The sequence below is a fragment of the Pleurodeles waltl genome, chromosome 7 (assembly GCF_031143425.1).
Source record: "Pleurodeles waltl isolate 20211129_DDA chromosome 7, aPleWal1.hap1.20221129, whole genome shotgun sequence".
NCBI classification, from domain to species: domain Eukaryota; kingdom Metazoa; phylum Chordata; class Amphibia; order Caudata; family Salamandridae; genus Pleurodeles; species Pleurodeles waltl.
In genome coordinates this window covers 604,389,496-604,412,775 of record NC_090446.1, presented here as the reverse complement: position 1 = coordinate 604,412,775, position 23,280 = coordinate 604,389,496, and the positions used below count along the sequence as shown (strand labels likewise).

The 23,280-nt window shown below is 42.0% G+C and overlaps 1 protein-coding gene across 4 annotated transcripts in view; it reads left to right on the top strand.

Annotated features, from left to right (window-relative positions):
* Nucleotides 1–23,280, top strand: part of LOC138304453 (histone-lysine N-methyltransferase, H3 lysine-36 specific-like) — a 1,084,114-nt gene that overhangs the window by 476,333 nt on the left and 584,501 nt on the right. For all 4 annotated transcript variants that reach the window (XM_069244523.1, XM_069244520.1, XM_069244521.1 and 1 more), the window contains one exon: nucleotides 22,327–22,454. In XM_069244523.1, the coding sequence (XP_069100624.1) occupies nucleotides 22,327–22,454 (128 nt within the window). The remainder of the gene's footprint in view (nucleotides 1–22,326; nucleotides 22,455–23,280) is intronic.

Genomic DNA, 23,280 nt, shown 5'->3' with positions numbered 1-23,280 from the left:
AACAGATTGAAATTTGGCCTTGTTAGTACTAGAGGGACCTGGCAGGTCTATGCCAGCCATTTTTGCAGTCAAAGAAAAAGCCACTTCTGGAATTATAGTATTTTCCAAGAAAGAAGATTTTACCCTCTGAGCCTGTCCTAAATTTTTAGATTACGGGTCACCTACAAAAAAAGAGTAGTAAAATTGAGTGGTCCTTAGTTTACGGAAGTGTTTTTTTTTTTTCCCAGATCTATGTCCTGCTGCTGTCTACTTCGACTACCTCATTGAGGACTAACCCAGTCTTTGTCATGACATCTGTCGTGCTGTCAGCTCCTTCCACAGCATCAGTTTTTACCACAGTTGATGACTTTCCAGAACTTTGTCACTGTCTTTCAGATTTTGCCACAACCCTACTGTTGAGGTTCTGAAGGGTAGCAGCAGCTCTGAAATCAAGCTGAAGACACTCCTCGATTCTCAACAACTGCATACCCAGAAGAGTGATGCCCGATTCTGTGTTTACATCTCTGGCGACTTAGGCTTCCGGGGAGAGTGGTCTACGTGAAGAGGCTGCTCCACTGCTGGAAAGAGCTCATCAGAGAAGATCTAAGTCCGGACATAAAGAAAGCATCCTGTGCCAGTGAAGCTACATGAGGATTCCAAAAACCTTCAAACTCGAAGAAGAGAAAATACCGGATGAAGAATCTCAATTGGGCAAACAATTCCTGCTTGCAGGAGTGACGCAACTACGCTACTCATCAGAGGTGGGAGCTCGGAGCTGGAAACTACTGCCACCAGGATGCCGCAGGAGTCACCATCACAATGGTTGCTGGGAGGCCAGAAGGCTGCAGAAGACTGTGTGGCTGTGGCTGCATGTAGACACAGCAGCGTTTCTATCATATTTCGAGGCAGATAATGCTGCTACGCCACTCCCCAGAGTATCAGAGCTCAGTGCAGTGGAGCCGCCAGGAGCCGATTGAGGCCGTGCATGGATACACCGGTGCTTTGGGCAAGTCTTGGCAGCAGTTGTGAGGCATGAGGGATAGTGGCAAGTGGGCAGCAGCTAGAGGCGTAGGGAGACAGCAAGTGTGCTTGTGCCCTCCCAAGGAGCCACTATTGCTGTCAGACTAGGCGGCGTGGATAACACCACTGTGAGAAAGCAGCACTGTGGCAGCTTGTCGAATGCTGCACGCCGTGAATTGCCCTTGCACCAGGCCCAGCACCAGCCCTAGCAGCCTGTGTGCATCCAGCGGGAGCAGGCTGCTCCTTCCTTGCAGGTGACGGGAGCCCTGGAGTTAGAAGCATTATGCAGGAATCACTGTGTGGTGCGTGGAAGCAGTCAGCGTTAGACCAGTGCAGCTTGTGCGCACACTAGTGTTTCTACCTGACATTAGCACCCCCACCTGGTGGTGATCAATCTAATCCTGCTTGCAAGGCTTGTTCCCAACCACTGCCAACGTCTTCCTGTGCCTTGATTGACTAACGACTATGGGACCCATCCAATGGGTTATATAGGAGCTGTATTTTTAAACCATATTAATAATTTTAAATCCTCTTTTTCATTACTAATCAAATCTACAGAATCTACAAAAACTAAGTGATAAAAATTCGGATCACAAGAGCACTGTTGGTAAGTGCTAGGGAAGAGGAAACTTGTGAACTGGTCATGAAAGGACACCCTACCAGCAGTAAAAATTCAAAGGCAAAATCTGGTGGAGATTCTCCAATGTTTCAAATGTTTGAAAAGTCAACAAAGATACCACATAAATTTGAATTTTTAAAAGATCCAGTTGGGGCTATGCTTTCAATATCTAAGGACATGTGTTCCTTTCCAATACCAGTTTCACCAACAATAGATATCAAATGCGCCCATAGCAATCAAAGTGAAAGCATGGAGCCGGGTATGGAGAAAAATGACTCCGCAGTGATAGGCGGAAATCCAGAGTTGTTATTAAATCTGCATTGGGGACCGATGACTGAACTAGAACTACATTCATTGAGATCTTAGCCACCAAAAACACTCCTGGGTTCCCCTAGCTTTGTATCGCCATCAAATTCGTCATTGTCAGAACAAAGGATTGGCATACCACTTCCATTGAAGCTAATCTAAACATTACCAAAAAACAAGAAGCCTTTATAGGGCTGTCGACTCAAGTCTCCTAGGATCAACTGCATTATATAGGCAATGGGCAATTGGAACAGCAATAGCTAAATTTTAGCCACACTACAACTTCACCTCAATTGATGCCTAAAGCTCAAGCCAGTATGATGACTAACACTCTATGCAGTCAAAGCCAAACTCCCTTAAGGGCAGAACAGTAGAGAACCAATGTTTTTTCATCTGAAAAAGGGATCTTCATGCATGGGCTACCCTGTATATATGTAGTAAGGATAGCAGTTGTATTGCACAAGCCAAAGTAGGGGAAGAGTGTCAAGTACGATTGGACTCAGAATGAGGTCCCTCAAAAAGAAGACTTGCCAAACGCCTCATTGATAGGACAGGGCTGTTTGGGGCATTGTATCTAGAACATCACAGTGGTCTCATCAGTCAAAAAAGATGTGTGTCCAAGTGGAGCTACTTAATGAAATGGCAAAATCAGTATCGGTGATTGCCCAGAAGTTGGGAGATCTAAATAAATTAATAACTAGAGTGTAAAACTATGCAGCAGCATCATACATTGATTGTACCTGTGCACCATTGATCAACAAACTGGCAACCATTTTGGATGCACTGACGACTTTGATAGAGGATTTTTTTTTTTTGGATAACTGATGTTATTGAGTTTTACAAGTTTTTCTACATTGGCACACAATACATAAGGATGTGTAATCTGTGTAGCAGAGGAAACTGCATAACATCCGAGTACAGCCATAATATACAAAAGGTTGAGTTCGGACATCAATACATTTTGGTACTTTGGTTTTCCCCTGGTGTGAATTCTATGACATCTGTCCATACCATTTCACCAGTATCCTACCTTGCTTGCGAGGGCAACCCCGAGCCTCGTAGACCGGTCTCTTATGTTGTGCACATCAGTCCACACCTCGGCACCAGTGAGTGAATTAGGGGCGGGGTGGGGGGGCACTGATTGATATCATCCAGTGAACTACAATGTCACATTTGGTGACAATAGTAGATGTGCCTATAAAAGTCTTCTCAGCTCTTGTACCCTCTAACTCTTCAAGGACCCCCAGAGTCCTCCAAAAAACTATTAATGGGCGGATGAAAAAACTGTCATTGCATGCAGATCACATGCCTGGATGATCATTCAAGATTCTTAAGCAGTTGCCAGTAGAGACTGGGTGGTCCAGATATTTAGAAGCTGGTTTTATTAGGTTCCGGTTTAGTCTCCTTCCTGGGCTTATCCATGCGGTCCCTTGGGCCGGGAATATGATAACGACTTGCTGCAGATTGTGCAAAATAGGGAAGGAAAACATAACTCACCTGACTTGCATATGTCCAGCCCTATTAAAAGAGAGAAAGAGCTGCTAAAAGGACCTTTTTATCAGCGGGTAATTTCAGTCATGCCGGCTAGCTGTGATGGCTTGCTTTAAGTCATCAGACACTTTTTTGAACTGTAAATTTGCCATGTTTTTAGTTATTGTCAAAAACATCGGCAATCCATGACTCAGCTTAACTATTAATTTGTCCTGTGAATACAGTCATGATATCACCACGTAGTATAGTTCAGCTTGTGCATTGTCACAAGTTGCCCTGTAATCTGAAAGCGACGATTATATGGATTGTATCACACAATATGCTTTTCATACCAGCTAAGCACTTTACAGAAATTCGGTAATGAATTTTGGAAGGTTCTGGTTGTAGTCTGTAATGTGATGCTCTATTGCTTTTATGAAGTTTATTGTTCAATATGTTTTTAAAATCAGCTAAGCACTTTACAGAAATTTAGTAATGAATTTTGGAAGGTTTTGATTGGTGTCTGCAAATTTGATGTTTGAAATAGTTTTTTTTTAAATGTCTTAAATTTTTAAAATGTTGGATTGCAGTATTTGCGATATTGTAAGATTTAATTTAATCAGACAATAAATCATTTCCCTACTGTTGTCTGTGGTCCTGCTACAGTCATTGCTGGTATCTCCAGTATTCTCTCACCCACCAAGCAGGATTTTGCAATATTCTCCTTTTGTCGGATGGAAGGGGAAACTCTAGGAAGCTCCCATGAAGTGTGGCTTCATTTAGACATGGAAGCTTTTTTCTCTGAGTGTTATGATCAGACACAGTTTGAAAAATGTAAAACTGTGTCCTCTAGAGGCTTGAAGTTTAAGTAGATCACCATGAATTCCGATGAGGGAAAGCATTGTAAATGGCAGTATAACCCTCCATTTTCAGCCCCTAACAGTGATGATAGGCCCTTTGATGCACCCCAGAATGTGCTTCTAGAAATGTTTACATCACTGCAAAGCATATTCTATGACAATGATGACAGACTGCTAAATGCTAGTCCATCTGGCTCTTCCTTGTTACTTTCAGAACCGGGTTCAATGTCCCTACCTCCTCAATTGTTTCCATCATTCTCTATGAACATGTCATGTTATAAAACTGCTCTGTGTGCTCCTTTTGTGTTTCCAACTTGAATGGCTCCTATGCCTCTGCTGCCACCGCCACTGGAATCTTCAATTCCTCTGGTACCAGAGGATTCAGGCCATTTGCAAGATAAGAATGATGGCAGTGCCAATGATGACACTATCTCAGTTGACATGGTGAGCGGTTTTGACATAAATGGAGACACTGATAATATGTTCTCCCTGTATGATAGAGGCGATGACGAGGATCATCTTCCGCAGACCCAGAATGGGATTATTGTTGTTCTTGGTGATTTAGGTCCTTGTCCAGGGACTAAAAGCTTGTCTGATGAAATTGGAAGGTTCCCTTTCCACATTGAAAGGTCATCAAGCAAGGTTACTCTTCCAGTGTCCTCCTTCGAGAAATGTTTATTCTTATTACGTTTTAAAGAAAGAGCAAGAAAGGCAATACTGAAATGTTACTGTGATAGACAGGAAGGTGTTCTGACCTTGAGACACCCTTCAATGGTTTCTTCACACAATTCAAATATTGACAAAAAACCTAAAGCACCTGATAATTTGCCAGCATAGTATAGATGTTAAGTGACTGTAGACTCTGTAAATTCTACTGTTGGGCACTTTGTTGTTGGGAAATCCTACCATTCCATGCACAGCTCCTTCCAGCACAGAAAGCAAGACAAAGATTCCAGGGTAGGAGAAATAAATGTGCTAGCTGCCAGCTCCGTTGTATGCACTAGCAATTGTATCAAGATATGAGTGCTATGGAATGAAATCACACTTTTTACAGAGAAATCAGAGGAAAAGTACGAAGACAATGGTATGTTGCCTCACTGATAGAACAATGGACTCAAGGTCTGTTTCAAATAAATGGGCAGTGCTACTGTCGCGGGGTGCTGTTTTGGGTTTAAGAGCAGTTCGTTCTGGCTTGAATTTCAACTGCATATCATAGATGTGCCATTTGATGGTGACAATGTTGTCAGTAAAAGTTTAATGGTATGCTTCAACAGCAAGGCATAAATGGGCACTGCAGTGTCTTTTGTGGTACTACAAAAAAGGAGAATTCTTGACACAGAAGATGTTACCATAAACATCAATAAGATCGTTTTTTGTCACACTTTACAATATGGTTTCGCCTAAGACTATGCACAGCAAAGTCCAAGGCAAAGAGGATAATCCAGTAGGTGAAACTAAAAGTGTAGAGGTGGTGATTCCTCCCTCCAAAACTTCACAAAAGAACCTGACTTCAACAGCTTTTCCGCACTCAGAAAATCATTGCTGAGAATGGGAGGATTCAGATTTTTTTTGTTTTTTAAAACAGGGGACTGCTTAACATCAAGTCAAGTCACACAAGCTTTATTCGGTCTAATTAAACCATCAAAGCTATAACTTACAACAATAAAACCATGATCTGTACATAATAAATATATAATAACAAAGGTTTAAATGTAATAATAAGGATAAAATAAAAGATCTGTGAATAAACAAAAAGATGTTGATATAAATCTTCATATATGTCTCCCATCGTATATATGAGGAGGAATCGACAAGTTTTAGCTACCTTGAACTTCCTCATCGATAATTTGATAAAAAATTCATTATGTTTAAAACTATCATAAGAACAGTAATTAGATTAAATAAGTTAAGGTCAAGGTTCAGTTAATAGCAAATCACTATGATTTTTTAAGAAATATGTACGTATATGCCATGCGGACGCAAGTAACTTGCTGACCGCACAAGTTAGAAAGGGGGAGCAGTCTGTCTACATCAACCTTAGGGCATCTTTGCACGTTCTCAACCCCATATTCCTGCAAGCGGGACGGAGCCATTTCCGCCGAACAAGGCCATAGGCAGGCCAAATAAACATAAAGTGCACTACAGTTTCTGCAGAACCGTTACAACTTGGGCATTGATCGATTAGCGGAGTAGAGCACCATGAACTAGTAAGACTTCAGGGGGAGGCATCCATACCTGAACCGAACATACAGACTTTTGCTTAGTTGATCGGTAATCAAGTCTAAAAAGGGTTCAAAGTGGGGATACCACTTGAAATTGAGACGTCAACCTACCATATGAAGTGCATAACAGATAATTTTTCCTAACATGGGACCAGTAAACTGATTTTAAATGATCCTTGTGAGCCCTCCTTAAATTATTTGGCAGGCTCCAAAAATCACTAAGTCCCAGGGTGTGAAACCATTCCGAAATGTACTTAAACCAAGGGATAGAAAGTACGTTCGGTCTATCCAATAAATCTTGCAAGGACTCCTTATATATAACTAATTCAAGGGTGGTCCAGATACGAACCCAAAAAGTTAGAGGCCTTAGGGCTATTACATCAGAAATGTGGGAGAACCCTAAGTCCAAAAACACTGGAACCAAGGGCGTACTACGAGGACATGCCAAGAACGATCTTACGAAGTTGTTTTCCCCCACAAATAACTTACTAGTTTTGAAACAGCCCCAAACCTCTGCGCCATAAACCGCGGCGCTCTGAGCTTTTGCTAGAAACATTTTAATAGCTGAGGAAACAAATTTCACAGTATTAGACTTTTGGAAACGCAAAATTGCCCCTGACCTATGTGCTAAAAGAGCTAAACTTTTTCCTACCTGGGCCTGCCAGTTCATGTCATTGCTGATTCTCACCCCCAGGTAATCCATAGAACATACCTTGCTCAGAGCAACCTCATTATATAAAATATTGCGTTGTTTGGTGCGACCAAGACCAAAGATCATGAGTTTAGTTTTGCTAGAATTGAGCTCCAATCCATGGTCTGCACAGAACACACTGAACCTATCCAGGAGAACCTGAAGGCCCATGGGTGTTTTAGAGATCAAGAGGGAGTCATCAGCAAATAAGAGAATTGGAACTTTTGAATTGTTCAATGAAGGGGCATCATTTTGACAATCAGTTACAACTTGCACCACCTCATTAATGAACAAGGAAAAAAGAGTGGGTGCCAGGACACAGCCCTGGCGTACCATCCGCCTGTTATTAATACGATCAGTAAGTTCCCCCTGACTACCTCATTTTACTCGAGCATAGGTGTTCTTGTGCAATCTTTGGATTAGGCGCACCAGATTTCTCGGGACACCAATTTTTTTTTAGGACTTCCCACAATTTCTCTCTTGGAACGAGATCAAAAGCGGACTTTAGGTCGACAAAAGCAACATACAAGTTTTGTTTAGCCAAAGTGACGTATTTCCAGAGTAGCAGGAAGAACCTAAAAACTTGGGCCATAGTACTAATTCTTGAACGGAAACCAGCCTGGAGGGGGGATAGGACCTGGTTGGCTTGGACCCAGTCCATAAGCCTGTCTAGGACTTGCTTAGAGAAAATCTTTTGTAGATTGTCAATGAGACTGATTGGGCGGTAATTTACGGGCAGTCCCACATCTCCTTTTTTATAGATAGGGATAATTTCAGCCACTAATCCGGAATAGGGCCACCTGCTGCGATGACATTCGATAATGTGTTTATATACCACACCCAAATAACAGGTTCTGACTTCAACAGGTCCCCCGGTATTTTATCAGGACCAGGAGCCTTAGCGGATTTCAGAGAACTAATAGCTGCTGTAATTTCAGCGATTGTGAAAACAATGTCCTCCGTAGATCCATTAATGAGAGGTCTACGTTCATCGCCCCTATGGTCCTCATGGTCCTGCTGTATGGATGGAGTGTAGATCTCGGAGAAATGAGCCACCCATCTTTCGGGCTGGATATGGAGATTTAAAGTGACATTACCCTCTCTATGCCTGTTGGTCAGCAACCTCCAAAAAGAGCCCTCGTCCCGATTTTTGACTGCCTCCAGCAGCTTCTGCCAGATCTCAAATTCCCAATTTTTCTTTGCTAGATCCAGGGCCTTGGTGTATCTAAATCTAGCGGCCCGGATCTCCTACTGTGAATGCTTATGGAGGGCCAATTTGAGATTGAGCCTCGCAAGGTCACAATCTTTATTGAACCATTCTCTAGATCGGATGGTATCGAGAGTATACCTAAAAGTGGTTTCTTCATAGAAAAAGTTCTGTAGGATATTTGTCAATTCGACGTGGGTTTTCAAGATTGGAATACTATTGACCTCTTGCTCATCAAAACCGGAGAACAGCTGTAGAAAGGAAGAATACATTTGCTTGATTAGGAGTGGATTAGATGTAACTTTTGGCCAACTGACGCAAGTTTGCCTAAGGTTCAGGCAAGGAATCGGAACATAAGTGGTCTCTAGATGTTGGGTTCTCCCAAAAGCTTTATTGGATAAAGTAAGACATAGGGGGTGGTGGTCGCTATCATGGCGGGCTTCCACCTTCATATCCAGAGTGTTTGACCAGAGCCTAATGTCGACCCAAAAATAATCAATAATGCTAGAAGAGTACCCACACTTAAAAGTGGGGGCACGATTTGGATCAGATCTAGTGCGACCATTACATTCTCTGAGTCCAAAACGTAAACAGAGGGAGGCCATCTGCGTGGCAACACAAGAACGATGCTGAGAGTATCGTCCTTCGTTTGGGGAATACCCCAAGATTCATCTTCTTCAGTTGTCAAATTGCCTATAAGGTTCTTGAATACGAAGGAACAGTTTATATCGCCCCCTATCACCAGATGATTAGATGGATGTAAAAGTTCCATATACTCAGCTAACTGAGCAAGTACCCTAGATTCCATACTGTGGAGGACGGACCTTGTGTACACGTTGACCATAATCACTATAAAGCCAGGCTGAAATGTAAGTCTAACACCCAATAAATCTGGCGAGTTAAGGGATAGTGCAGAATGGTCGCATTGCAATTTCTTATTCACTAAAATCATGAGCCCACCCATAGGTCTACCAAAGCCTCCAGAGGCAGGTTGAGCTGCGACAAAATATGTTGTAAACCCCTCAACATATATTATCTCTTCCGCCCAGGTTTCCTGAAAAAAACATAAATCTTGCTTAGTGATAAAGTTGACCCATCCGGGATCTCCCATCTTTTTCTCTATTCCAGCCACATTCCAAGACATAATGTTAAGATCAGGAAGCACAAATGTGGGCCTAGCTCTCAGGGGTACGGTGAGATTCAAAGCCCTTGGTTGTTTGCCTCTGTGGGCCGTAGCAACTGCAATGGGGAACACTGAGGGAGGAACAGCATTTAGTCAGTCTAAGTCGGATGACCGGGGGGAACGGATCTCGGTCAAAACTGGTCGATTACTCTTGAGTGGACCCTGAACCCCTCCCACAAGGACATTAGATGGTCTATCAATCCTTCGTGTCTCACCCCCCGGAGAATACATACAGAGGCCAATTCCGATGTCTCTACCAGATTTCAGGAAACTGGTCCATAGATTGAAAGCCATAACGTTATCGACCATGGAGGTATTGAAAAAAAGAATTGAAATATAATCAAAATCTGAGTCTGGTTGGGCATGTCTGCGTACCTCCCGAATATCAGAACGGATAACAGAAAGACATTTCCTCTGTATGCGAATCCAATAAATAACTTTATTAATGAGAGATCCGTGAGACTCTCTCTGACCAGCAACAACCTGGGGACCCCTGTCATGTAAATGTAAGCACCCTTCTTACACTGATCATATCTCCCCTTTGAATCAGTCGCCTGAGTTAGTCTGGGTTGACCTTGACGTAAAACTCTGAGTGGATTTACAGGTACCTGTGTACCCCTACCGTCCTTGGCTTCCTTGGGCAAGGGATTTATACAGGGAAGATGCTGATCATTATTTTTTGAGGCAGGATTAAGCATGCGGCCTGTATCAATAGAAATGTCGACGGGAAAGAATAGACAACTCCCCTTTTTATTCGTTGCCATGCTTAACATCAAATTAAAGGGTACTGGATGGATATTGTTAAAATGGCACACCTTTTAGAATTTGTCAGATCCCTTAAATCATCCTCTCAGGAAAGAGATACACAAGCATCTGCCAGCATTAAAGAGACAGTAGGGTTTTTGACACAAAGTCGGAAGGGATTTTATTGCAGATTTTTCTTATACTAAAAAGTCAGTAAATTGGCAGCCAGATTTAGATTTGAGGAAACTAAACAAACATATAAAGAAGGAAAGCTTCTGAAAGGTTATGTTGAAAAACATTCTCTTCTTCCTTTATCCAATGAGCAGTATTTGGCGTCAATAGACTGGAGGATGCTTACTTCAATATGCCAATTCATCCCTTTCACCAGGAAATTTCTACTTTTCCATGTAGGCGGTCTGCATTATCAGTTCAAAACTCTTATTTAGCTTGAACCAAATGCATGGCCCCAGTGACAGCCTGCTTACGACACCATGGCTTTCCTCTATACCTGTATTTGGACAATTGCCTAATCAAGCCTTCCTTTTACATCATGCATGCACAGCTGTACTTCATATAACATCGCTCCTTCATTAAGGCTTGCAATAAATACAAATAAATCTGCTCTGACTGTCAAACACTGTGGTGTTGCTGGGAGCACAAATGAACACCTACATAATGAAAGCGTTCCTAACAAAAGACATACTTACAAAACTCTAGTAAGTTTGTGTCTCATTTAAACTCAGAATATGATGGTCAGAAAGCTATAGATGGTGCTGGGATGCATGCCATCGTTCTCTTCCAGGAGATCCTCATCAATAGTCATAGCCATTGAATAGTCCAGCCCACACACGGGAATGCCGGAGTTCGGATGGAATAGATGTAAGTATTCTTCATACATCATTCTAAAATAATATTTACACTCACAGAAAAGGCTAAGAAGTCCACATTTTATGATCATTTAAAAAAAGAAAACATTTACTTTTATATAAGTCACCATGGAGTATCGGTACACATAGCAAACCTTTCACAAACTGTCTTTAAAATGACATGAAAGCCCGAATCAGCCACTAGGCTGCAAGTAATACATTTATCTAATGCAATACTCACTGTTCCTTTAAGAGCCTTGCACCACCCTCAGTATCCCATCATGCCCTACAGGTGACAGATAGGTTAGGTCATTTTTATTGGTCAATTTAGGAACCAGGGTAAAATGTAATAATACTGTAGCAATTCTTGTCCGGGGACAAGGGAGGTTTGCTTATGCCTTTGATGAGGATACTCCTAGAAGAGAACTAGGATTTAAGGTAAGTCAGTTTTTCTTTTCTTCCAATAGATGCTTATCAGTAGTCATATGCATTGAATAGCATAACAAGCCCATCCCTCAAAGAGAGGGTGAGAAATGGAGACAATCCCAATAATTACCCAAAAGGTTTCCTCAAGTATGCCTGACCTATTTGTGAATCGTCCCTGGAGTTTGAATCTAGATACGAACGCCTAGTGAAAGTGTGGATAGACCTCCATATTGCAGCTTTGCAAGCATCTGCAATGGGGACATTCCTAAGAAGGGGTATAATAGCCACTTTACCTCGAGTAGAATGTGCTTTTGGCCTACTAGGTAAGGGTTTCTTCGCCAATTAATATGCAAAGCTGATTCAAGAAATTAACTATTTTAATATCGATTGTTTTGTAGAAGACAAACCAGTTCCTACTGGTCCACAATTTGTAGGAAGTCGATCTGATTTTCTTATGTCTCTAGTTTTGTCCAAATTGATGTTCAGTACCCTTGATACATCAAGGGAAGGGAGAGATTTCTATGCCTGAGTGGAAGGATTTGTACAACCAAGTTGGCAAACAAATTGTTTGATTAATGTGGAACTCAGAGACTACTTTAGGGAGAAAAAGAGGATGAGTTGCCAGTGCAACTCTGTTTTTGTGAAAAACCGTTTTTGGTTCATTTGCACACAGGGTTTGCATTTTGTTTACTCTGTATGCTGAAGTAATTGTGACTAAAAAGCTGTTTTCCACTTAAGTTGTTGCAACGAAGCCTTGTGAATATTTTGAAAATGAGGCCCCATTAATTTAGATAAAACAGTGTTTAGCTCCTAAGGGCGAGGGGCACTTCTAACTGGAGGTTAAAACCTAGTTTATAACCTCTAAGAAACTCTAAACTACAGAAATTTCTAAAAAATAGATTTGTGAGGGGTATTCTGTAAGCGGTTATGGCAGCAAGATGTACCTTAGCAGAGGAGTAGTGTAAATAAGACCTTGCTGAATGAAGCAGTTAAGACAACAGCACTTCAGCATGACCGTTAAATGGATCAGAATTATTTTGAATACACCAAATAGAAGGTCTGTCCCGTTTTGAATCATAGGGTTTTCTTATGGAAGGGAACTTGGACTCTCTCTCAAGATATCCATACAGTCTTGTGATAGCTTTAGATGGCCATATTGTTAGAATTTAGGAGCCAAGTGGTCAGCCGCAGTGATGGAAGATTGGGATGGAGAATCTTACCTCAACTCGTAAAGGAGATCCTGCAGGAATAATGTACCGGCACTCAAAGAGGTGAAGAAGGTCAGTGACTTTGGACATCGTAGCCTCATAATAGGCTACAATTGTGAGTGTAAATAATTTTTTATATTGATGCATAGATCCCCTCTCGTAAGGGAGACTCTTCAGTGCTTATTACTTTGAGGATGCCCCTGGAAGAGAACTAGGATTACAATGAAGAAACATTTCCTTCATTCTTTTGATTCCTCAATGCCACATCAGGACACAGTCAGCCATTTAGAGAGGATTTAAGTGCTAATTTGTGCCTGGAAAGAGGAGAATGGGGAGATATAATATTTGCAACAAAAGTATTAAAACTTGCTCTTATTGTGGCTAATGAATTTATGAACGGAAAAAGTATTAGCTCACACAAAGCCTCAGCTAGTTCTAACAGTGGATGCTTTTCAAATGGGTTGGAGTGTGCATTTGAGTCGGTTGGGTGTGTAAGCAGAAAATGGTCTCTGGTGGAATACTCATCTCCACATCAGTCTGTTGGAACTCAGAGCAGTAAGTTAGGTACATTTTCTTCTGTGTGAGATTCTAAGGGGTTGATGCAAATGGATAGCACTACAAGTGCTCCATTTGTACGCAAGGAGTAAGAGCTCTCTTATTAGCTCAAGAAGGCCATAGAAAGCAAGCTAGACCATTTTGCAGAGCATGTTCCAGAGCTACAGAATGCCTATGAGGAGGGAAACATCCGGAATGACGACTATGGAACGACAATTACATTGTTAACGCAAGCGGAACCATGCTTGCATTAACAACGATTCCCTTTTTCCCTTCCTTACCCACACATGTGCTGAACAACGCACATGCTTGATTAAGGCAGAGAAAAAGGGACAGTGCATCGGGAGAGGACGCGGTTAGGTAAGTGGGGCAGGGCAGGGTTGTGGGGTAGTTTTTAGGGGTGAGGGGTGGGTTAAGGGGTGGGGGGGTCGGGGTAGTTCTGGTTTTTAGGGGTGGTGGGATCAGGGTAGTTCTGTTTTTAGGAACAGGGGTGGGGTCGGAGTAGTTTTGTTTTTAGGGACAGGGGTGTTGTGTCGGGTACTTTTTTTTTTTTTGGGCATGGGGGTGGGGTACTTTGGTTTTTGTGGGTGGGGCGGTCATGTAGTTTCATTTTTGGGGGTGGGGATGGGGGTAGTTTGGTTTTTGGGGGTGGGGGTTTGAGTAGTTTTGTTTTTGGGGGTGGAGGTGGAGGGGTTGGGGTGGTTTGATTTTTGGGGGGATCGGGTGGTTTGATTTTTAGGGGTGGAGTTGGGGGTTTGTTGTTTTTAGGGTGGGTGGGTGGGCGAGGTCGGGGAAGGGTTTAGGGCTCTGGGTCGGTGGGAGGTATCCACGGTTGTTTTGTTTTAGGGGTGGGGGGGGTCAGGTAGTTTTAGTATTAGGGGTGGGGTACTTCTGGGCCTTAGGGCAGGTGTGGGGGGGTCGTTTCTAAAACCACACATGCCTTTCCCACACATGCCTTTACTAGGCATGCTTTCACAACAAGAAATCATTGTAAAGGCATGCGTGGTAAAGGCATTTGTAGTAACAAAGTGGTCGTTGTTCCGACCGCTTTGTTCAGGCATGCGTGGTTTCAGCATTCGTTGTTCCATCATACATTCCATTGAGGATGCTGTCAGTTATCAGATTTCAAAGATCTCACAAGCGGGTCCCAGGCAACATGCAGTTACTTCTTATCTCAGTCAATGGGTGACACTGTATTTAGATATGCTCCTAACAAAAAATACATTTTATTGCCTGTTTGTGAGCATATAGTCCCATCCAGGACAAATGTTGTTGATGGATTGGATGGGGAAATTCATTAATGTCTTAACTCCTATTTCGCTGGTCCACAGAAATATTTGCAAGATGAAAAGAGAACCCTGCAAGCTGAATGTTTTAGCCCCAGCCTAGTTGATATAGCATTGGTTCTTAGATTTTTGGAACATGGTAATACAAACTCCCCACCAATTGTTTCCTCACCTTTTGCATTTAGGGAATGCAGGATAGCAGTACAGGGTACATTTGTCTTCTTGGAGAGAATAGTTAAGAGTTCATGAAAGGGTGATTTCAATAATATCCACCAGTTGCATAAAAGTCTCTAACATGGTAGCAGAATGAGATTCTTTCTGCATTAATGAATCCCCTCTTTGAGAATATCCACTGATCCCCCGGCCAACACTTGTCATGGAAAACAGGCTTCGTATTTGCTATGATTTCAGCCTAGAAAATGATTCAAATGCATGCACTATCAGTAAAAGACCAATACTTGTGTTTTTACAAGGATAAGATGGTTCTTAGAATGATTCCTTAACTCATTCAAAAGGTGCTCTTTTCTTTTCACACAAACAAAAACATTGTCTTGCTGACTTTTCCCCCGCGTGAATTCTATAACTCCTAATAAAAAATAAAAAAATTCAAAGATTTGATTAGTTATTTGTGAGCCTTAGACAAGTGAAAAAATGACAACTAAGGAGACTCTTGCTAAATTGATTGTTTCTTGCATTGTACGTTCTCATAATTCCATATACAGGCTTACCAATGACGGAATTCGTTCTCATTCTATAAGAGGGATGGCAGCAATGGTGGCTCTGTTCTCTGGAATTAGACTTAATGTAGTGCTGCAATCTGGAATTTTGCTCATGTCTGCACCAAACACAACTGCATTGAGATGAAATCTATGACTTCTACAGAATCTAGAGTTTAGCCTTTCTCCTATCTTGAGCTGTATTAGATATATACACTTCATATATTTACTGATATCCACAGTTCTTCAGCATTGGTATCTTTCATACATTCACATGCAACCCTCGTGGTCTACCTTTGTAATAAGGTTAATTTGTGCACCCTAATAATCTGGTGAGCTCAACAAAATCTGGCAGTTGGAGCCTTTGAGAGGAGTAGAGACAGGTGCATGTCCATCTGATTGGCCAGACTTAAGCTCATAAAATGAGGAAGGTAGTTTTTATGTTGTGTGTTACTTTTCCATTGTTATCTTTTGTACTGGTATACTGCTTCTGAACATGGATTACCTACGGTTTCCGGCTTCATGATCCAGAAGTATTCAAGCATGTGAATATATGAGGATACACTGGTTGAAAACTGTAGTTTTAGGTAAGTAATGTTTTCCTTGTCATACTTTCTAAAGGTTGATGGCAGTATCTGTGATGTTGGTGAGCCTGAATCACCCAATGTACACAGACTTTTTGCAGACAAAGGTGAGTGCAGCAGTATTGAAAACACTGAGCAAAATGGATGATATTTATGATTTTCATGTTCATCTACTATTGTAAACCAATGAGAAATTCATTGTACCTAAGTTAATGGGATGTTGAAGTGAGGATTTTGACAGTTCAAAAAATCAGTTTGCCTTCTGATTTGTTTAAAATGTATTTTCCAGAATCGTAGTGCACAAACATTGCACCAAAAGGTATTTCTAGTCTACTGAGCCAGTACGGGTCTAAAACCATATTTCTTGAGAAGGTGACTTGGTGTCAAAGCCTTGGCTTACTGGCTTCTTGCTTACCATCTCAGTCGGTGACCTTTTTAAGTCCTCCGCAGGAGATCTGTTTGGGATCTCTGAAATCTCTGTAGTTATGAGGGTGGTTCCGGAATAACACGCAGAGAATAGCTTTCCCTAATGAATTTGACTTGAAAGAGCTGTGTTATGCCCTTGTGGCTTTTCTTTGTTCTTATTACAATTAATTAGACTGTTTCATAGTCCCTTGAATGTGATTGTTCCTAACATTCTCATTTGTTACAATAGCTTAGGAGACACTGAAAGTCTCATTGTCCTGACAAGGAGCTGCTTGCTACTCCATCAACCCAGGATATGCAGAATCGGGCGCTTGTGACACGAGTATTAGTGTAGGGGTTTGATTCCTTTCACATGCATCTCAGGTAGAGACTGCTTATTGACTGTTGCCTGAAATTGTCCATCTCCTGGAAAGCATTGTGGTCGTATAACATGTGGTAAGAAGGGCTATATGCAAACGTTTCCTGACAGGATTCATCCTTCAGTCCTTAAGATTACCAACCGTATTTTCTGCAGGACCTTTGAACATGTTCTTGGTGTCACTGGATATTTGTGAAGCAACTGCTGCATTTCTCTCATAAGGGTTTCCGACACCCATAAATTCCTCCACATTGCCTGAAGATTTAAAGGTGATCATGATCACTAGGTTGCCTGGACCATCTTATCTGACATGCATTCTAGGTCACCAAGTCCAGTTATTAACCTTTTATAGATTAATGTAGAATCCTCGTCATCAGGCTCTTATTATGGTATCTGTTAGATGATATTTGCGAAGGTCAGCCTTTGCCACTGGTGTGGTCTCCTACCAGAATTCACAATGACCTCCAGTGTCTGAGCTTAGTGCCCTTTGTTCATTAAGTGTTTTATGAAAATGCACCAAATTTTCCCAGCCTGGTGTATTGACATGTGGCCTTTGAATGATACCAACACAGGGGACCTATACCTTCAGATAAGTTGATTTCCCATCTCCAGCATTGGTTTGTCTTTTTGGGTGTTGGCCGCCCCTTGCAGGAAACTGCCACAAGCTGTCATATACATAATTTAAAAATAACTTTTATATTTGTAAATCTGCTTTGCCTTTTGTTCTAGCTACGTTGCTGAAAGGGTAAGATATTACTAAGGTGGGGCTAGTCTTGTTGATTGACAGGCAGCAGACCACAGGGATGATTTGAATGATTTCAAGTCGCATGCTCATGTTATGTTGGTTAGGTCTCTTGCTGTGCAAGCCCTATATGCACTTCGGTTCTTTCTAATCTTCATTTGTTTAGGGAACAGCGGGGAACACAGCAGAGCCCCACAGTGGCTGGAGTGGCTGGTTAGTCTGCTTCAACCAGTCTTGAGCTGCTCTTATGGGGTTTAATATTAGGAAATGCATGAGAGCAACATCTGGATTAATTCGGGTGATGGTGGCTGGCCTGTCTTTGCTAGTCCACAATTACAAGGCTGCACGCGGGTGGGACAATTACCTAACCTGGCCAGCCACAATGTGGCCTCATTTTTAAGCCACCCAGTGAGTGACCATGTTCCTTGTCTCTGCTCTTAACGCAGTGCTGTTCTCTCATGCACAGAACCAGAGAGGCATTGTGCAGAAGGGGATTAAAAGAGAGCAGTTGGTTTTCCTTGCTCATCTCCAGCCTGCAGAGTATGTGCTTCTAGTTTTGGCCTGAAAGTGGCAGTCTGGGTATGTTCAGTTCTCCTACAGGACAGACTCGACAACTTCTCCGTTGTGGCAGAGAGTGATTAATGGTTAAAAAAATAATTTTATCACATGGTAATTTTAAAAGTTAAGTAGTGGGTGGGAAGGAGGCTTGATTTTCATTGTGCTTTGTTAGCCCTTGCATGTGCTGTCTCCACACTGTTTCAGACTAAGGTAGCAGCGTTGGGTAGTAGTTCATAAGAGCTGGTTCATCCTTAATTTTGAAGTGGTACATGGGCTGTGGCTGTCATATGTCAGGTGGTCGAGTCACTTTAGAACCTGAAACAGCAACACCTGTGGGCCTTTACTTGTGAAGCTTTACCACCACTGCCTTCTTCTGGCTGATTGTTCTTCAGTGCAGGTACCTAAACAGAAATCATGTTTAAAAATCTTATCCCTTGCTGCCTGTGGGTTCCTCGTTCGGATGAAAGTGTGGGTCCTGATGGCCAACAGATAAGTATAAAGATTAAATTAGGTTCCTTTCTGTCTCTTCCTCAGTGCTTGAGCTGCTAAAATAGAAAGTGAGCCTGAGCAGCTTTAAATTTCTATTGTGCTGAGCAACTGCTTAGGTTTCCTTGCCTTCAATTAATTATAGCCTGTCTGCTCAGTACATAGCAAGAACTCATGCTTTAGCGCGCTGCCCACCCTCACTTCCATTCCAGACACTGTAGTGCAGGAGGGCTGTGTACAACCAACTCATTTGTCAAGGACTCCCTTGATTCTTTCAGCTACAGTGAGCAATTTTAAATCAACACTGCGGACAAACATTTGCTCCTCTTTCTGGAGTACAGTGGCAGTTGCTTGAATCTACTTACATGTGATGGTCTTTGTAAAACCCAAGTATGACCATGAATTTACAGAACACGTAGGCGTATGCTCATATTTATTTGTATGGAAGCATGTTTAGTCTCATAAAACATTTATACTAAAACATGATAAGTAACAAATGTGGCCGGAAACAAACCTAATTAATGTAGACAATTGTTGCCCAGGAGCTAGTCACATCACTCTTGGAGGGGTGCCATTATGAGCTCAGGGTTCTGACTTTTGGTCTCAAGTCTCAGATGTACTCAGCACAACCAAAAGCATCTTCCAAGAGTGGGAGTTGAATCAAGATCTTACAACCATGATCTTTTGCCGATGGGTTATTGCCTCCAGACCTATTTGTATCAGCATTGAGCAGAAAATGCAAATGTTCCGGCAGAGGTATTCAGGGTTGGTGAGAAATGCATTTCCAGTGCCATTGTGCAAAGCCTTTGCATATACTTTACCACTACGTTCTCTCTATCTGAGACTTTTCAGCAAAGCCCAGGGAGAACGTTATTGACTAATCCTTATGGGCATAGCCTGTGGTTACTAGTAATGATAGACAGCTCTTTTCCACCTTTCAGAAGCTTCTCCCATGCTTTCAGGGATAGGTATTAATCTTTCACAGGAGAAAGGACAGATGCTACACCGTGCTCCTGCATGATTCACATGGTTTCTGAGCACCTGAAGTTTTGCTTGTTTGGGCACCACAAACGACTGTCAAGACATCTTGGCCCAGGCCGGAGCCTCCTCCTCTAAATGGACACACTTTTGTGTGTGGTGGTATGATATTGGTTTGGATCTAATCTCTGCACAACCACATTGTTTACTGTGCTTTTGGCGGCGGCACAGCCAGGCCTCAAATGCACCTCATCCACCTAGTAGCTATTTCAAAGTTCAGATGATTATCTCAAACCTAGTCTTTTCTTTTGACAAGACTAATGAAGGAGGTTCTCAGAGATCTGTTTAGGGCATTTCTACCTGGTAGAAACCTGCATCGCATATGGTAGTTAAATACTGTCCAAGCTCACTTGATGGAAGCCTTTACATATAATAGAATTTGTATCATGGAAGAGAGCCTTGTCGTTAGTGCATATTTCCAGTAGAGTTAATTAAATTCACACATTCACCATCAAACCCCGTTCTTGCAAAGTGTGCTTTTGTATACCAATCCAAGGTTTATGCCATAGATGTACACTTACTTTTAACACAGTTCTACTCACATCATTCTGTTGAAAAAACAGTATGATTGTCTAAGGTGCACTGCACTCTTTGTATTAGTGTAGGTGAAGAGACCATCTCGCAGAGGATGCATTGATGTGATTGTCCAGAGGGACAAACGTTGTTGAGATGTCACCAGTGGCATTTCGGCTACCCAGCCTGTCCCCTTCTTGGCCCTGCATGAGCATGGCGTGCCACAGGCACTCCAGCCGTGAGATAATAGGAACTCCCTCAGTATGTGTCCCCGGTAAGAGGGCGTGGCTCATGGAGCTTTCAGTTGCGCAATGAGTGGGAGTAAGAGACTGGACAGGTGAGAGAGCTGGGCACCACAGCTGGCCAGAGCCGTGGTGCAGGCTTTGCATGTGTTGGCCGGTTGGAGATATGAGTTGGAGAAGGGAGTGGATCTCACCGACTGATCATCAGGGTGACAGATACTTGCTACAGGGTTCTCCATGGAACTCCCACCCCATGGCAGTTTTGTGGGTAGCATAGCATAGTACATTAAAATGGAGTGCGGGACCATAATTGCCCAACAATACGATTTGCCCATCGCAGATGAGAACTCTAGCCCATTTTGAAATTGGCGGTGGAAAAAAAGGTGAAAGTGGACCTCTTTAACTACTGTCCAACATCCTTGAAAGGAGAAGGGCTGACCCGAAAGACCCAATGACAGGGTAAAAGGGACTGGCAAGGGAAGAATGCACTTTGCTGTATTACTTCTTGCTCTGAACTCATGGAGAAGAGCAACTCCGTAGAGGCTGCAGTGAAAAATATAGAGGGCTCCTTAGCAGGCCTTGTGAAAGCTTGTGAGCCTTGCCTTTGAGTCTTTGTCATCTGGGATGATTGGGAAGATCAGAGAAATAGCCGAATTTAAAGAATATAACATTGAGGCTTAGATTAATATGGATATGGAGTTGGATCTAATGGATGACTGGTGGTGAGGTGCTAATATCATGGTTCTGGGAGCCCTGCTTAAAGTCACTCCAGACTTTATCTCTTTAATTGAATGTACAGGGTATTCCTCGGCTTGCTAACTCTGCCAGAGTGGCTGGACGATAGTGATTGTAAACGTTTACATATTACCTACTAGGCCCAGTTGGTGCATGAATGCAGGAGCTTGCACAGTGCTTGCTATGGCACAGTCGTTTGATTGATAAGACCGAATTGTAAAAGCTGCCATCCATAGAAAAAATGGTAATGGCTGGAGAGAACTGGACTGTACCTTAGTGCTGACATCCTAGTGAGAAAGAAGATAATGTGGATTAACAAAGACGTGGACTATGGGTGCCTCTCCCTCACTATGGTTACCAGTTAAGCTCTGTGTGGATCATCAGGAGAACAATGTTTTTGGGTGGGCTGTTTTCAGTCATTCGAAAGTTGGTTGTCCCTTGTGATCGAGAATGTCAGCCGTTTCAACGAAAGACATTGCAGTTACTTAAGCAGTTGATGCAGGAGTTCCCTCTTTATACATCAGCTGAATAGAACTTTGCGGACATCAGCTAAACAGCAGCATGGAATTGCTGCAAAATATTACTGTTTGGATAGTGTTCCTGCAGGAGACAAAGACATTCTTTCACACTTGTGCTATAGAAATCTGAAGAACGGAAGCTTTCGGTGGGAGCACAGTTAATTGCGCTCTCACCTTATTGGATAGTGTATTCTTTTCTTATGGGGTGATTTTGCTACAAGTAAGATTGTTTATGCTCTTTTGTATTGCTATTGAAAATTACCATGGGACTTCTAGGTTGATGACTGTGAATGGTTTAAGTATGTGAATCTCTGAAAGATAACGACGGGAATTGTAGTTGCAGGTAAATAACTAATTTTATGCAAAGTGTAACTCTGTGAGATATGCATGAGTGAGAGAACCCTTCTTATAGGTAAGAAGTATTTCCTTGCTTTGTAGTTACTAAGGCATGTAAAGCAACCCCACAGGTATATTAACCCAGGCTCACTCTAGCAACTAAGTACACTGCAAGTGTCTCAAAAGAGCTCATCATTTCATACTATTTATTCTGGGTCGGATGTGTCATATGTATGATTTTGACAAAATAATGTACCTGTTTATGCCTCTTTCTAGAAAATACTTCATATTTAATATGCTAAAGAAACTTAACATTTTTTATATATTCCTAGTGACTCACTTTCCAAAATAATGTTTTGCCAGCCTCACTTCACCCGCTTCCCCCACACCCCCATCCACAGTTCTCTACAGCTTGTATCTGTTGTTTTGCAGCACATTTTGAGAAGAAGCGCTACAGGAAGCCAAGCAAACGTATTTTGCAGTATGCTGAAGAAGGTGATATGGTTCCCCCACCCAAGAAACGAGCAAGGAGACCTAATGGCACTTTCTGTAAAATGACAGTAAGTCCAGGAAACATGATGAATGAAATTTGCCGGCCCTGAAATGTAACAGTTTTGAAACTTCTTCTTATTTAAGTTAATTGTTGACTAATAGCCTTTGTAAGTATGAACCGTGCCTACTTGAGAACATTTTCTACTTTGTAAAAAAAATAAAAAAAATAAAAGACCCATGATTTGAAATTAGTTTCATGCTAATTAGTTTGACCAGTAATGCCATATCTTGCCGAACTGAGGCGGACAGCTGTACTTTCATTAAAAATATGAACTAAATGACACCATAAAAGACGTTTGATACTGTAGAAAATATCTTTATGTAAAGTCACAAATTGATCTTTCATGTCTTGTCTCGAGAAGTAGTGTTGTAGGCCAAGTTTTGCTTAGATATCCAAAAGCATTCCCTCCAAATTCCCTTGTGTGGAACTGAAAGGCAAATATCACATATGAGTTATCTAGTTAGGCGTTGCATCTTACTGGATAACCGTTTGGTGGGTGGTGTTGATGGATGCTGAATCTTGAAACTAAAAATAAGGTAGTTATTGAGGTTTGCTATTTACGATACTGGTAAGCAGGGCTTACTGAATGCAGTTACTATAATCAAACTTTTCAAGTCTCTCTGGGGCTGCTTTTTTATCTGTTATGAATGGGCAATGCTAGTTTCACATTTCCAGCATATTACAACACATACTACTTTTGAAGAATCAATTTCTCTGATCTTTCATTAATTGCTCAGTACGAGGTCTGTCTGAGATTTGTAATTCTAGATTTATTACACAACAAAGCCCTTTATAAGTTAAACCTGTTATACTGATTCTGAATTTTCTCTTAA